The 13,130-nt window shown below is 31.8% G+C and overlaps 1 protein-coding gene across 6 annotated transcripts in view; it reads right to left on the bottom strand.

Annotated features, from left to right (window-relative positions):
• The window catches only part of LOC106478651 (CUGBP Elav-like family member 4), a 484,600-nt gene that overhangs the window by 93,820 nt on the left and 377,650 nt on the right, over positions 1–13,130 (bottom strand). For all 6 annotated transcript variants that reach the window (XM_022382285.1, XM_022382287.1, XM_022382290.1 and 3 more), the window contains one exon: positions 1,538–1,586. In XM_022382285.1, coding sequence (XP_022237993.1) covers positions 1,538–1,586 — 49 coding nt within the window. The remainder of the gene's footprint in view (positions 1–1,537; positions 1,587–13,130) is intronic.

Genomic DNA, 13,130 nt, shown 5'->3' with positions numbered 1-13,130 from the left:
CTAGTTATAGGTAATAATTGAAATTTGGAGTTTTCAACTTGAACGACACTTTGAGCGCACATAGGCTAAACGCCCAGGTAAGAAGCTCATAGGATGCAGTTATAGCCGCTCCTAATTTTGAGCCACTGACTGGACAGAGGGCAGCCAGTGATAAGAACTTTGCATGCTTCTTTGAAACAAATAATGGGATTGACTGCCACTTTAAAAACGCGCACTTAACTAAAAGAGCAGAGCACGTTCAGCAACATCACGGCTCGAACCTGGGTATCCGCCGGCTGGGACAACGGTAAGTCTACAGATTTACAACACTAAGATCCGGGGTTAGATTCCTTGCGGTGGGCACAGCAGATAGCCCAATATGGCTTTGCTCTAAAAAATATACAAACGAACGAACCTGGAACTTTTCTGCGTGCGTGTGTTATAGCACAGCCATATCGGGTTATATGCTGTGTTCACCGAAGAAAATCGAAAGCCTGGTTGTAGCGTCGTAAATTCGTAGACTTATCTCTGTCCCACAGGGGGACGGGACTTTTCTATCAGTAGCCCAGCACGATAATTCCTACTAGATTATATTCGTCTCAAACGAATAAAAGAATGTCATTTTAGTTCAATATATTTTTATTTCTATTGATATGTGTTAGTTTATATACGTGTAAGACGAGGGTTTACATGTTATAAAAATCCGTTAAATCTAGATTACAGATGTTAAAAACAGTATGGGCTAAAATGACCATACGTAATTGACCGAAAATTACGTGGACCCATTTGAACTTGATTAATTTCCGCTTCAACTTGTTTCTTATATTATCCATATGAATATTTTATTTTGCTAGTAATACATAAAAGAAAGCAAACTGAAAATGTTAGAAGGCATTATCTTTCTCCATTTTTTTGTTATGGATAAATTGTAAAGTTGATTTGTATGATAATGGTTGGTTAGCATGAACTTATTATATCGAAACTGGGGCAAAATAAATATGATGTCATTCAGAAGAACGAAATAGTACAACTTTAGTCATTTATTATATATATCTGTCCATTTTTGGCAAGGTAATATTTAAAAATGAAGGGATATTAAGTGAACTTATGTATTTTATAAATGTATTATCATGGAGCAACAAAGAGAGTTCATATAGAGAAGGCATCTGAGGTGACATTCCTGAAAATAATTTTCTTTTTAACAATACAGTATCTCTGGTGATAATTAGTAGGTTGTTGGAGTCTTAGGAATTCAATCTATGCTTGATAATTGATTTCTAAGGTGTTTAAATTAAATCCTAGGTGTTAATTATAATGACTCTAAGCCTTCCCGTTCTCTCGTTCTCATACAATTAACAATACACAAATATTATTTATACAAAGTATTAACATGCATATTTTTTATCATAATACAGTTATATATATAGTTAAAACGTTAGTTAGTAATTTACATAGGGAAATTTCATCGACTATCGTTTAATCATGTATTAAGTTCACATCTGACATTTGTGGGAGTATATTTCGATAATAGAAGGTGTATTAAGATGGTGATACTCACCCCACCTGTTTTCACTGTCGGCAGGTTTAACCTGGATTGGACGGTTCATCTGAAGAAGAGAGAAATATATATATATAATGTATACGTGTGTATATATATAAAATTATTCCCGTTAAAACAGTTTGTTTTCTTAAGAAAACTATTTACTATTTAATGTATTGTGTTAATCTTACATGTAATTATAATTATCAATAAACTTTGTGGTCCTTTAAATATTAAATATGAAAAGCTAGAATGATCATTTTAAGTAACTACTGTTAATATTTTGAGTTTTCTGAAGATTTAAAAACTGAAAACGAGCGGATTTCCGACATGCGTCCGTGTTTGCTTGCAGTGTTAAAAATATAAAAAAGCCTAATACTAATGTCTTATGATGAATATAATTAATTATAATCATGCTTCGTCAGGTTGAAAAAATTAACACCATAACAATTGTTGTAACAAACGGCTTAAACAGTGTTTCGACCACTACTGTGTTGGTTGTATGTATCCCCCCCCCCCCCAGTGGCACAGCGGTATGTCTGCAGACTTGCAACACTAGAAACCGGGTTTCGATACCCGTGGTGGGCAGAGCACAGATAGCCCATTGTATAGCTTTGTGCTTAACTTCTAAACAAACAAAACAAAACTGTATGTATCCCAGCTGGCCCGAAGAGCTCTGGAATGAGCGAAACACGTCATCGGCAACGGATATGACAGATATATTGTGGTGTACTATTATTATTATACACACTTCTAATTCTTAAAAAATCCTTAAGGGACTAGATAGATATGTAATGTTAAGAATATAACAGACCTAATTCTCATGTCTTATGACAAGTAGAATTAATTATAACCATGCTTCGCCAGCTTGGAAAAGGCACTAACATCAGAACATATTTCAATTTATTCCGAGTTATAGTAAAAATGAACAATTGTAAGTAATCTTATTTTTCTATACACAACCAAAAAAGTAAAACCGAAACTTACTTAACCAACCATCATATATATCCTAGTTATTTCAGCTTAGTATTTCTTTCCTTTACATTTCGAAGTTTAAGTAAATTTTAAACAACTTCTCAAACCACGGATTTTTCTCTTTGATGTTAAAGAAAGGAATGCGTTCTAATATTGCTCTTTAGATATATTCTTTTCTTTGTTAGGCATTTCTACATTTATTATTCATAATTCCATCCTTATGTCTGAGAGCACATCGTAAGAAGGTTACTGACTCTTCTTTTCTAGTTCCTATCATGGCTGTTCACATAAAACATTTTAGACACTTATGTATAAATTCTATTCAGGCTTAGTGTGTTCTTAGCTAGAGAATAAAATAGTACAATGTTTACAGTATGTTACGTACTAAAATAGTAAATCCGTTCTGGTGTTATGTGATAGTTTCTTGAGTCATTCACATATTAATTCATTAATTTGTGTAGAATTAAGCATTTTACAGTATTTAACTAAAAAAAGAAATATTAAAGGAACGAAGTTTCAAACAGTAGAATTCTTATTGTAGATTTCTAGCGATTTTCATATATGACTGTAGAGTCTTTTACTCTCTCTAGGTTGACTTTATAATCTTATGTCATTCGTGTCTTTGTCTGTAACAACCTTACACACACATATCTATATATTTGGTTACGAGCAACATGTGTAAAACTACTTTACGTAGATCAATTAAAAAAAAAAGTACCCTACATATGCACCAAATATTAACATGAAATTGTGTAATTTCTATGATAATTTAAAGTTAAATTTATATAATCGCTCTGAGCTATAGAGTCCATTATAATTATGTTGATAATAATTAGAAGACGATGCAAGCCCTAATCATCTGCCAATTTTCATTCAGGAAAAATGGCACATTAACATAAACTCACATGCTATTTAAATACTTGAACATTAACATTTCACTGAAAAAAGTTGCCCAATAAATTCTCAGTGATGTATAGCCTTAGTTATCAGATGGAAGCTGGTTAGGATATGTGATCATATATACATTCACTGTATAATATACGGAAACTGGTTAGGATATGTGATCATATATACATTCACTGTATAATATACGGAAACTGGTTAGGATATGTGATCATATATACATTCACTGTATAATATACGGAAACTGGTTAGGATATGTGATCATATATACATTCACTGTATAATATACGGAAACTGGTTAGGATATGTGATCATATATACATTCACTGTATGATATACGGAAACTGGTTAGGATATGTGATCATATATACATTCACTGTATGATATACGGAAACTGGTTAGGATATGTGATCATATATACATTCACTGTATAATGTACGAAAACTGGTTAGGATATGTGATCATATATATATTCACTGTATAACATACTGAAACCGGTTAGGATATATGATCATATATACATTCACTGTATAATATACGGAAACTGGTTAGGATATGTGATCATATATACATTCACTGTATAATATACGGAAACTGGTTAGTATATGATCATATATACATTCACTGTATAATATACGGAAACTGGTTAGTATATGATCATATATACATTCACTGTATAATATACAGAAACTGGTTAGGATATATGATCATATATACATTCACTGTATAATATACGGAAACTGGTTAGTATATGATCATATATACATTCACTGTATAATATACAGAAACTGGTTAGGATATATGATCATATATACATTCACTGTATAATATACAGAAACTGGTTAGTATATGATCATATATACATTCACTGTATAATATATCACTTATGATCCATAATGCATTTTACCACGCATCAGAAAATTGTTCACACATTCAATATTTTTAAGCACTATTCAGATTTGTATTTGGCTCTACTAACAGAATCTGTATGCAATTCATAGGAATAATTCTAACAATACATAGAATTATCTGTACTTAATAGTTATGAGAGTCATCTGTACCTAAGTTTCCCATTTGTATTCAACTCTATAATAGGTTAAAATGTGACACATAATATTTCATAATAACTCTAATAACGATCGAAGACAAGAAAACATGAAATTAGTTTGGGTACATCTCAAAATGTATGGTTCATAAATAAAGATGTACTGAAATAATTTTCTTATTAAAATGTAGATTGTAATGGAAAAAAAATATATAAAAAACTCAGTGGGCATTCCAGATATATAATGTAAAGGATCAGCTTTATAGAGCTTAGAATCGAGAGTAATGTAATAGGAAAAACTGATTTAGGTTTGCCTGATTATCCTAGAGGATCATTTCATATCAGGAAAAAATAATTTTGACATAACTCATAATGTCTTTTTTATAAGATCCTCAGATCAGTTTTACAATACGGAGAAGTGATTATACCCAGCTATTTTAAAATAACTTGAAACGTTATCCAAATAAATAGAAAATCAACTCGTCTATCTATCTATCTCGTAGCATGTAGCTTTTCATAACTCCAATATAATGAAGGTGTTAATATATAAAAATAAAGGGAAAACATTTTTTTCAGGAAACAAGTAGAAGGATTAATATGCCAGTAAAATAGATGCATCAATTACGATGTCATATAAACATCAACATAATAAATAGCAATAGGAAAACCTTGGAATTTATCAAAATTAAAGAAAAAAAAACACGCTAATATGATTAATTAGAAAAATGATGTAATTTGTTTTACTGATGCAAGAAATATAGACAAACCAATTTTTATTTCATGCCATTTTCTTCTCTCTCGCTCATGTTTATGTTATATATATTTGTTCACTTTCATATCGACATTTTGTTATGCATTCATCTTGTCTTTCACTCGTAAGTTCTTAGAACTGCTAATACAGTCCTTACCCGTTGGCACTGGGATTCCTTGATTCACAATAAGACTGGTTTGCCATTTCTTCTGAATTATTAGTAAAGTTAATTAAAGTAAAAACGGATAATAGTAATATATAATTGGTGTCACAATAAATCGTGTTATTAATCCTTGTCCTAATTCTGATTTGTAAATGAGTCATATAAAATTTATAAAAATTAGGTTTTAACAACTTAACTTAGTTCACACTGTAACAGTTGTTTTTCATGTAATTTGATAATATAAAGATCATTTCAATTATTACTATGTCTGTCATGTCCCAGCCAGCCTGACGAGTCCTATTATTGGTCGAAAGGCCTCGTCGGCACTGGATATTGTGTGGTTGACATACTGCTATACTTTCATTATATTTTCATTAATTATTTAATTTTCTATAGAAACAAAATGTATTTCACTGTTATTGATAACGGGAATAATCCCTCGCCCTTAATATACTATACTATAAAACATTTATATTATCACATTTTAAAGTGCAGTACGACTGATTTAATTATAATAATCGTGTTATACAAGCAATAAATCAGGTTTTCTTTCTGTTTTCACAACTATTTCACAAAACACTGCATTGGTCGTTTAGATGATTTTAATATAAGAAGAGAGATTGCAACGTAAATGCAATCTAAACTGGCAACAGAAACTAGTAGTGTTACTTTACAAAACTAAACGATGCTTTGTGAAAAAAGAAAATAATTACATAATATTAAAAAGGAAGCCACCAGACTCTTTTTTCTTCAAATCTCGTTTAATGTCAGTTTTCGCTACACAAGGGTTGGCTGCTCATAGATGTCCCTAATTTTGAACTGACAGACATGAGAAATGGCAACTAGACAACAACACCCATCGCCAACTCTTAGGCTACTCTTGTCAGACTGAATAGTGAGATTTTACCGTCACTTTTGTAGGCCACCGAGGCAAAAACGGGTTGAGAACCACAAATTCTCAGATTCACAGTCCTAGCAGACATTTCTGAACAGCATACACCTAAAAAAACTCTTATCAAACGCTAAAACATAAAGAGAAAGAACATATAAAATATTAAGGTAATGTTCTAAAAACTGTTATATTCATTCCTCTTGCCCCTTGATGGGTCAACGGTAAGTTTACGGACTTCATTTCGATTGCCCGCGGTGGACAAAGTGCAGATAGCCCATTGTGTAGCTTTGCACTAAGGAAAAGAACAACAGTATCGTTTCTTTTGTCTGATCACAATACCTTTTGATATCTAGAAACTCAGTTAACTTTAACATTGGTCGAAAACGGCTTTGCAAGAACTTCTGAAGCAAACAAACTTTTCAGACTAAAATAAATTTTACAGAAATGGAAAAAGGTATTTGACTCATCACTGATTACCTACATGAACAACAAAACTTTTTCAGAACGCTGTGCTAATGTATAATATGTTCAGCATGGTTTTGATAACAAACGTATTGGCACAATTTCAGTATTTGAAAATTCAAATTTTATCATTACAGACTTTCTGTTTAGTGGTGTATCCTGGCTGGTGGCTTTGGTTTACCGCACTTATATATATTGTATATATATACACTTGTATAACAGTAATCAAAACATATAAAAAAATTTCTAAAATCATCACGAAAAATGCGTAGCTAAAAATAAATTAGCATTTAGCGTAATAGATAATACTAAATTAGCGCCATCTGGCACATACTACCCTACTTTGCACCGCAATCTTGAGCGATATACTTCCAAAGTGTTTAATGCACGCTGATAGGTTGAACTGTGTTCGCCGTACCAATCACCATAGACGACACATATAATCAGTACTCGCACAGTCACTACGGTCAACGATTGCCTTATTTTGTGTAAGCAACATCTTGTGTCACTGCTTTTTCAAAACTACAGTAATTATATATTTGTGCTAGTACTGGATGAGATTCAAATATTACTAAAACACTATTTTTTTTAACTATCCCAAGGCTGGTTTACCGCCGGTAAATGCGGTAACACGGAAAATACGCCACTGTTTCTGTTGTACAATTTTCAATTTCAACATTGCTTAAACTCAGCTAACTTTCAATTTCACGCTAAAAGACCAATATTCGCTATCATAAGAAATTATAAGTTTCAAAGATATATTGGTAATATTTCCCATCTTATCATGCTAAATTCTAGCATTTGTTTTCTTTCCTTTTATTCAATAATTGTTTTGTATAGTTACATTGAGATTTCTCGGATGGTTTACTATATGTGACGTGTGTTTTTTCTTTGAAATTTGCATTTCAAGGACTAATACTCTCAGTGAAGAGATGACAGCACGAAGTAGAAATATTAGACTTAAAGTCTCATGCAAAGTGAGATAGACATACTGTGACCTTTTTTTAATGCCTCTTTGCTCTAACAATATGCATTAAGTTATAAATCCTTCTATGGAGTTTCTTTGCTAAAATGATTATTTTGTAAATGCTTGTATGAAATTACGTTTTTTAAAATAGAAACACCGATTTTAATACAAAACATAAGGGCGAAAGTAGATATTTAGAGATTAAGGTTCAATACAAATTTTGTAGTTTTGTGCGTTCTTTCAAATGAAAGTTTTACTTCAAATGTAAATTAATGTTAAATGTAAATCAAATAAGAACAGCTGAGGAAGTAAGATAAACAATTAGGATGATATGTCTTAAGAAATGTCTTCATCATTCACATTATTTGAATTAGACATAAAGTTTTATCCTCTCAGTGTGTCGCAGTGTGATGTAGCTTCCTAGTTTCGATCATTTTCAATAATCAACACTAGCAGAACAACGCTGCATGGATCGCTAAGGAGTTCTGTATTTCACTACAGATGCCTAATTAAATTGTATACATTTGGTTTTAAAAGTAAAAAAAAATAAAAAAGGTTAATAAATGTTATTTTAATAAACATTTTTGTGTTTGGTATTATTTAATATTAGATTCAGAAAGAAAATGTACTTGTTATAAAGAAAAGTGTACATGTGAGAATTGTGCTATACCTTCAAACTAGAAAGGATTGGAATCACTAAAACCTTAAAATGGCTCTCAGAATCGCATAACATCAAATAGAATGCAAGCTTAGTAACTTGGCGCATATTACCATAAATAATACTCCAAATTTGTAATGTACATTGATACTAATGAGTTTCAGTGTTTTGGCTTTACATAACAAGTACAGGGAATAAGACACGACTTGATCGAGAAAGGTTATCTTTAGAGTTTACAATTTATATTTACAAGGAATGTTGTACCAATGGAGATGTAAGTTTACGTGAAGTTTGAGATTCGAGCTTCAGGGAAGTCTTGGTTTTCCAAGACTTCGAAGACACTAAACGTGTGTCGAAATATAGAAGCCCATTGGAAGATACATAACACTATGTGCGCTCACATTGGAAGAAGTGCAGTGTTTGAAACAGCATTTACACACAGAAAGAGCAACATGGCTATACATGTGACCTCTGATATATTGCGTGGCTTCTCCATACTTTCCAAGGATTACATTCGTGGAATTTGTCAGTTCAGACAGGAAAAGGTGTGTATTCAAGAACATATTTCAGACACTAATAGTTAAGTCCTGTTTTACACAAGGCTGACATTAAAATGCTATGCTATTAATTACAGTTACGATATGTAGCTTCAATGAATCTTGTCTGACACAACATTAAGATGTGACTGGTAATTCCAATGTCGTCCAAAACCAAGGGCAATAGGATGATATGTTAGGTCTATTTTATGAGACCTAAGCTTCCACCATAACCACCAGATAATTCCAACATTACACATGCAGCTGCTAAGAACTGGGATTAACATATACCGATATTAAAAGTTTGGCGACGGCTTGAATGGGTAATAAAGTCTTCTTTATTCAAACCGTCTCCAAACTTTATTGCCTATTATGTTGTACGATGACCCAAGAGTGATCTAATGGTTAACATGTTAGAGGGAGGATACAAGAACTTCAGGTTCGAAACTTACTCCTACCAAACATGCTTTGAGTTTAAAAATTCGCAAATATATTTAGTAAAGTCAACGTGAAACGGAATCACAACGCGAACAGTGAAAGATATTCTTGTTCATCTATTATAAGGGTAATAAAAAAAGATATTCTGGAATTTGATAGGATTAAATAAAGTGAACGTTGCTAATATCTTTATAAGCAATCGTTTAAATTCACTTGCTCCAATAAAGTAAAAGTTGAAAGATATTGATACTAACAGCGTTTTATTTGAATTTGAATGATTTTAGGTCACATGTCTAAAGACTGTGCGATTACCTTCTGAAGCGTTATTTTGTGTAAAAGAATTTTTTTATTAAAATGTATTGTAATATTATATGTATATATATATATGATTCCTATACATTTGGATTGCACTACATTTAAACAATACATTAAACTAGATTAAAGCAGTACAGTTTATTGATTTACTGTATAACAATTTGATCTTCTTCATTACTTGTACAATGGAACAACGAATAAACTCTTTATGGACTTGTAATGTTAAATAAATAGGAATGTTATATGTTCTAAATTATCAGAAGGAGTTATGAAATAGGTGATCGTTTTGACTTTGAATACCCATCTGCAATTCGTGCAAATTCTAGTATGTAATATCAGGTAGAAAATTTACATTAGTAAATATTTAATTTTACATGTTAACGCTATTTTATATAGTAAAAGTACCAAGTTTAGTTTTGCTACTATATTGTAATTTATGTAAAATATCCTTACACATTATCTATCGTTCTGTCACCATATTATGTTCTTACATTTTCTCGTAAAGTTGCATAACCATGTTGTTATAGTTCTTTAATGTTTTTACTTTATGTTTAGATAAAACATCTTACATTATCTCTCAACTCGTTATCTAACAGTGTCGTTTTTGTAGTTCAAACTCAAAGTCATTACATAAGTCATATAATGCTTGCTAGGAAAATATTTGAAATTCACTATACTCCTCATAATGTCAACGTGATAGGACTACCACCGAAGATTGTTTGAAGTTAAGCACAAACCTACACAATGGGCTATCTGTGCTCTGCCCTCCACGGGTATCGAAACCCGGATTCTAGCGTTGCAAGTCCGCATACATACTGCTGTGCCACTGGGGGGCACCACCGAAGAAGCTATATTTGACCAATTTTGTTATCTGCATTATGTACGATTCATTTCTAAGGTTTTTTCAGTATACATTTTGGAACTATTTAATAATTATTTTGGTTTCACATGTAAAAATGTGTCTGTATAAAAAAGTGCCAAGCGTAAAAACAAAAACATTAAATTGCATTTAATGACAAGTTAGATAACAACCTGTCTTATATTAAGAACTTACTATTTTTCTGTCCAACAAAGGTGTATATTGTCTCATATTTTTTGAATGTGTTTCATCCTTCATTGTTACTTGCGTTGGTATTATACAGCTTAACGTTACATTTGCAGCAGCTTTTTATAATTAATTGGTTATAGAAGGCAAGTACCCTTTCCATAAAGTATATTTATATATATATACGTTAATATTTTGTGTTTACTGCTTGCTCTCTTATGACATGAAATTCCTTCTTTGAGCGGACTTTCTGAACTTGTTGAAGATACAGAACAAATTCCTGTTAATATGTGTGTACAAACATGAACAAGTTTTTAACTCGTAATGCATCTTAATGAGCTTGAGAAGTCTACTCAAACTCGTTTAAGTAAATACTACTAGTAATTACTTGCATGCTTATGTTTAAGGTTTCAAATCTTTCGAGTTTTACAATTCATAATTTAAAGGTTTAGTTAATTCAATGAATGCTTTCTGAGATTTCGTAATAATTCATCCCAGCAAAACAAAAAAATTATAAAGATGTGAGATGGTAAAATATTATATGTTACTGCCTATTCCTTGTTCCTATATAAGTTAACTAGAAATTACTTTTGGTAATAATTAACTCTCTGCCTGCAACATCTAACAATCTCAATTTATTTAGATAATCAAGAAAGCAGAGGAGGAAGAGACACTAGGATTCACAAAAGTTACATACATAAAACTAAATTACCTCAAGCTAATTATCTGTTATTTCAAAGCGTGCCAGCAGGTTTTAGATTAACGTTGCATTTCTATTTCTAACCGAAAGTTTCTTTACTTAATTATCCCTATTTTATGTTAGACCTATTTTTTAACACTGAAACAAGCATTTGTCCTTTATACACTTTGTTTTTTTAAAGCAATTTAAGTTGGCTCTTTATAAATATTGTCTTCCTGTAAAATGCAAACGTTCGGAGTCGTTTTTCGCTTTTTTGCCTTGAATTGGAATAACGTTTATCGCTTGTAACATTTTAATGGTTTAACATTTAAAGAGAGATGTGAATCTGTTTCGAATAGCATACAAGTACAACGGTCAGCAGTTAGTTTACGGGCTTACAACGCTAAAGTTTGAGTTCGATTCCTAGCGGTAGACTAAGCATACATAGCCCATTGTGTAGTTTTGTGCTGAAAAACATATAAACAATATACTTTTGAAATTTTATTTATAGATAAATTTGTGAACCCACACTAGTAATCACCTGAAAATAGCTTTTATAATTTCCTAAAAGAGTCCTATTAATAATCACCATATTTTTGGAATATCTTCTTTTTAGTTTCTCGTGTACAGAGACAGAGAGAAACGCTTATTTGAAAGGCTATATATGATGTTTTATATGTTCCTGCATACTAACCACATCTTTTGATAGTTTGAGGCAGTATGTGTGATAACGCACTTTGTTTTATAACTTTCAGCTAGCCCCCCAGTGGCACAGTGGTATGTCTGCGAACTTACAACGCTAGAAACCGGGTTTCGATACCCGTGGTGGGCAGAGCACAGATAGTCCATTGTGTAGCTTTGTGCTTAACTTCAAACAAACAAACAAACTTTCAGCTATTAATTATGAATTCATGTTTGGTTGGAGTAAGAGTATTTTATATGAATCATGATTTTCACAGTGCTGAAGCTTGGATGAAATAAATTTTATTCACGAAATATCTCGTTTTGAGTAAATGAATGAAACATTTGTCTTGTTATATATTCCTGGTAAAATAGTATAATTCTAGCACTTATACGTGGCATTGTGTGTAAGAAGTAGCAAAATGTCTTCTAAACAAAATAATTTGTTATCATTCCAGAAAGTGTGTTTCGATCGCCTATATATATGCATTTAACTAAATGTCACAGAGCTCAAATTAAAATCTTGTAAGCTTTCCCGGAAAATCTTTCAGTTATTTGTAGATTTATTATTCTTACATAACAATTCTGTATCACTCAAAATGGCCGATTTGAGAGCAGGTGCATGTAATTGTTATAGAAAATTTGTGTTACACAAGATATATAGTTACTGTTTCAACTCTTTTATTGTTTTAGTCATAAATTTTAAATCACAAAAGATGCGAAATCGTAAATTTAGTGTCCTTTTGTTAACAATGAAAAAAATGTGGACACCCGTGGTGGACAGAGCACAAATAACCCATTGTGTAGCTTTGTGCTTAACTTCAAACAAACAAACAAATAATGAAGCTTCATTAGATAATTGTTATTATTTAAATTTAGAAATGTTCGTTGAATTCTTTGTATGTGGTTTTTTAGCATCAACTCATGATTTGATTGTTTGTTTTGAATTTCGCGCTAAGCTACACGATGGGCTATCTGCACTGGCCGTCCCTAATTTTGAAGAGATAGGCTAGAGGGAAGGCAGCTAGTCAACACAACCCACCACCATGGCTGAAAGTGAGATCATTTTCGGGAACGGGATTCGAACCTGCGACCCGTAGA

Source organism: Limulus polyphemus, unplaced genomic scaffold (assembly GCF_000517525.1).
Source record: "Limulus polyphemus unplaced genomic scaffold, Limulus_polyphemus-2.1.2 Scaffold238, whole genome shotgun sequence".
Taxonomy (NCBI): domain Eukaryota; kingdom Metazoa; phylum Arthropoda; class Merostomata; order Xiphosura; family Limulidae; genus Limulus; species Limulus polyphemus.
Note: the sequence above shows the minus strand (reverse complement) of the source record. Positions and strands in the feature narration are given on the sequence as shown.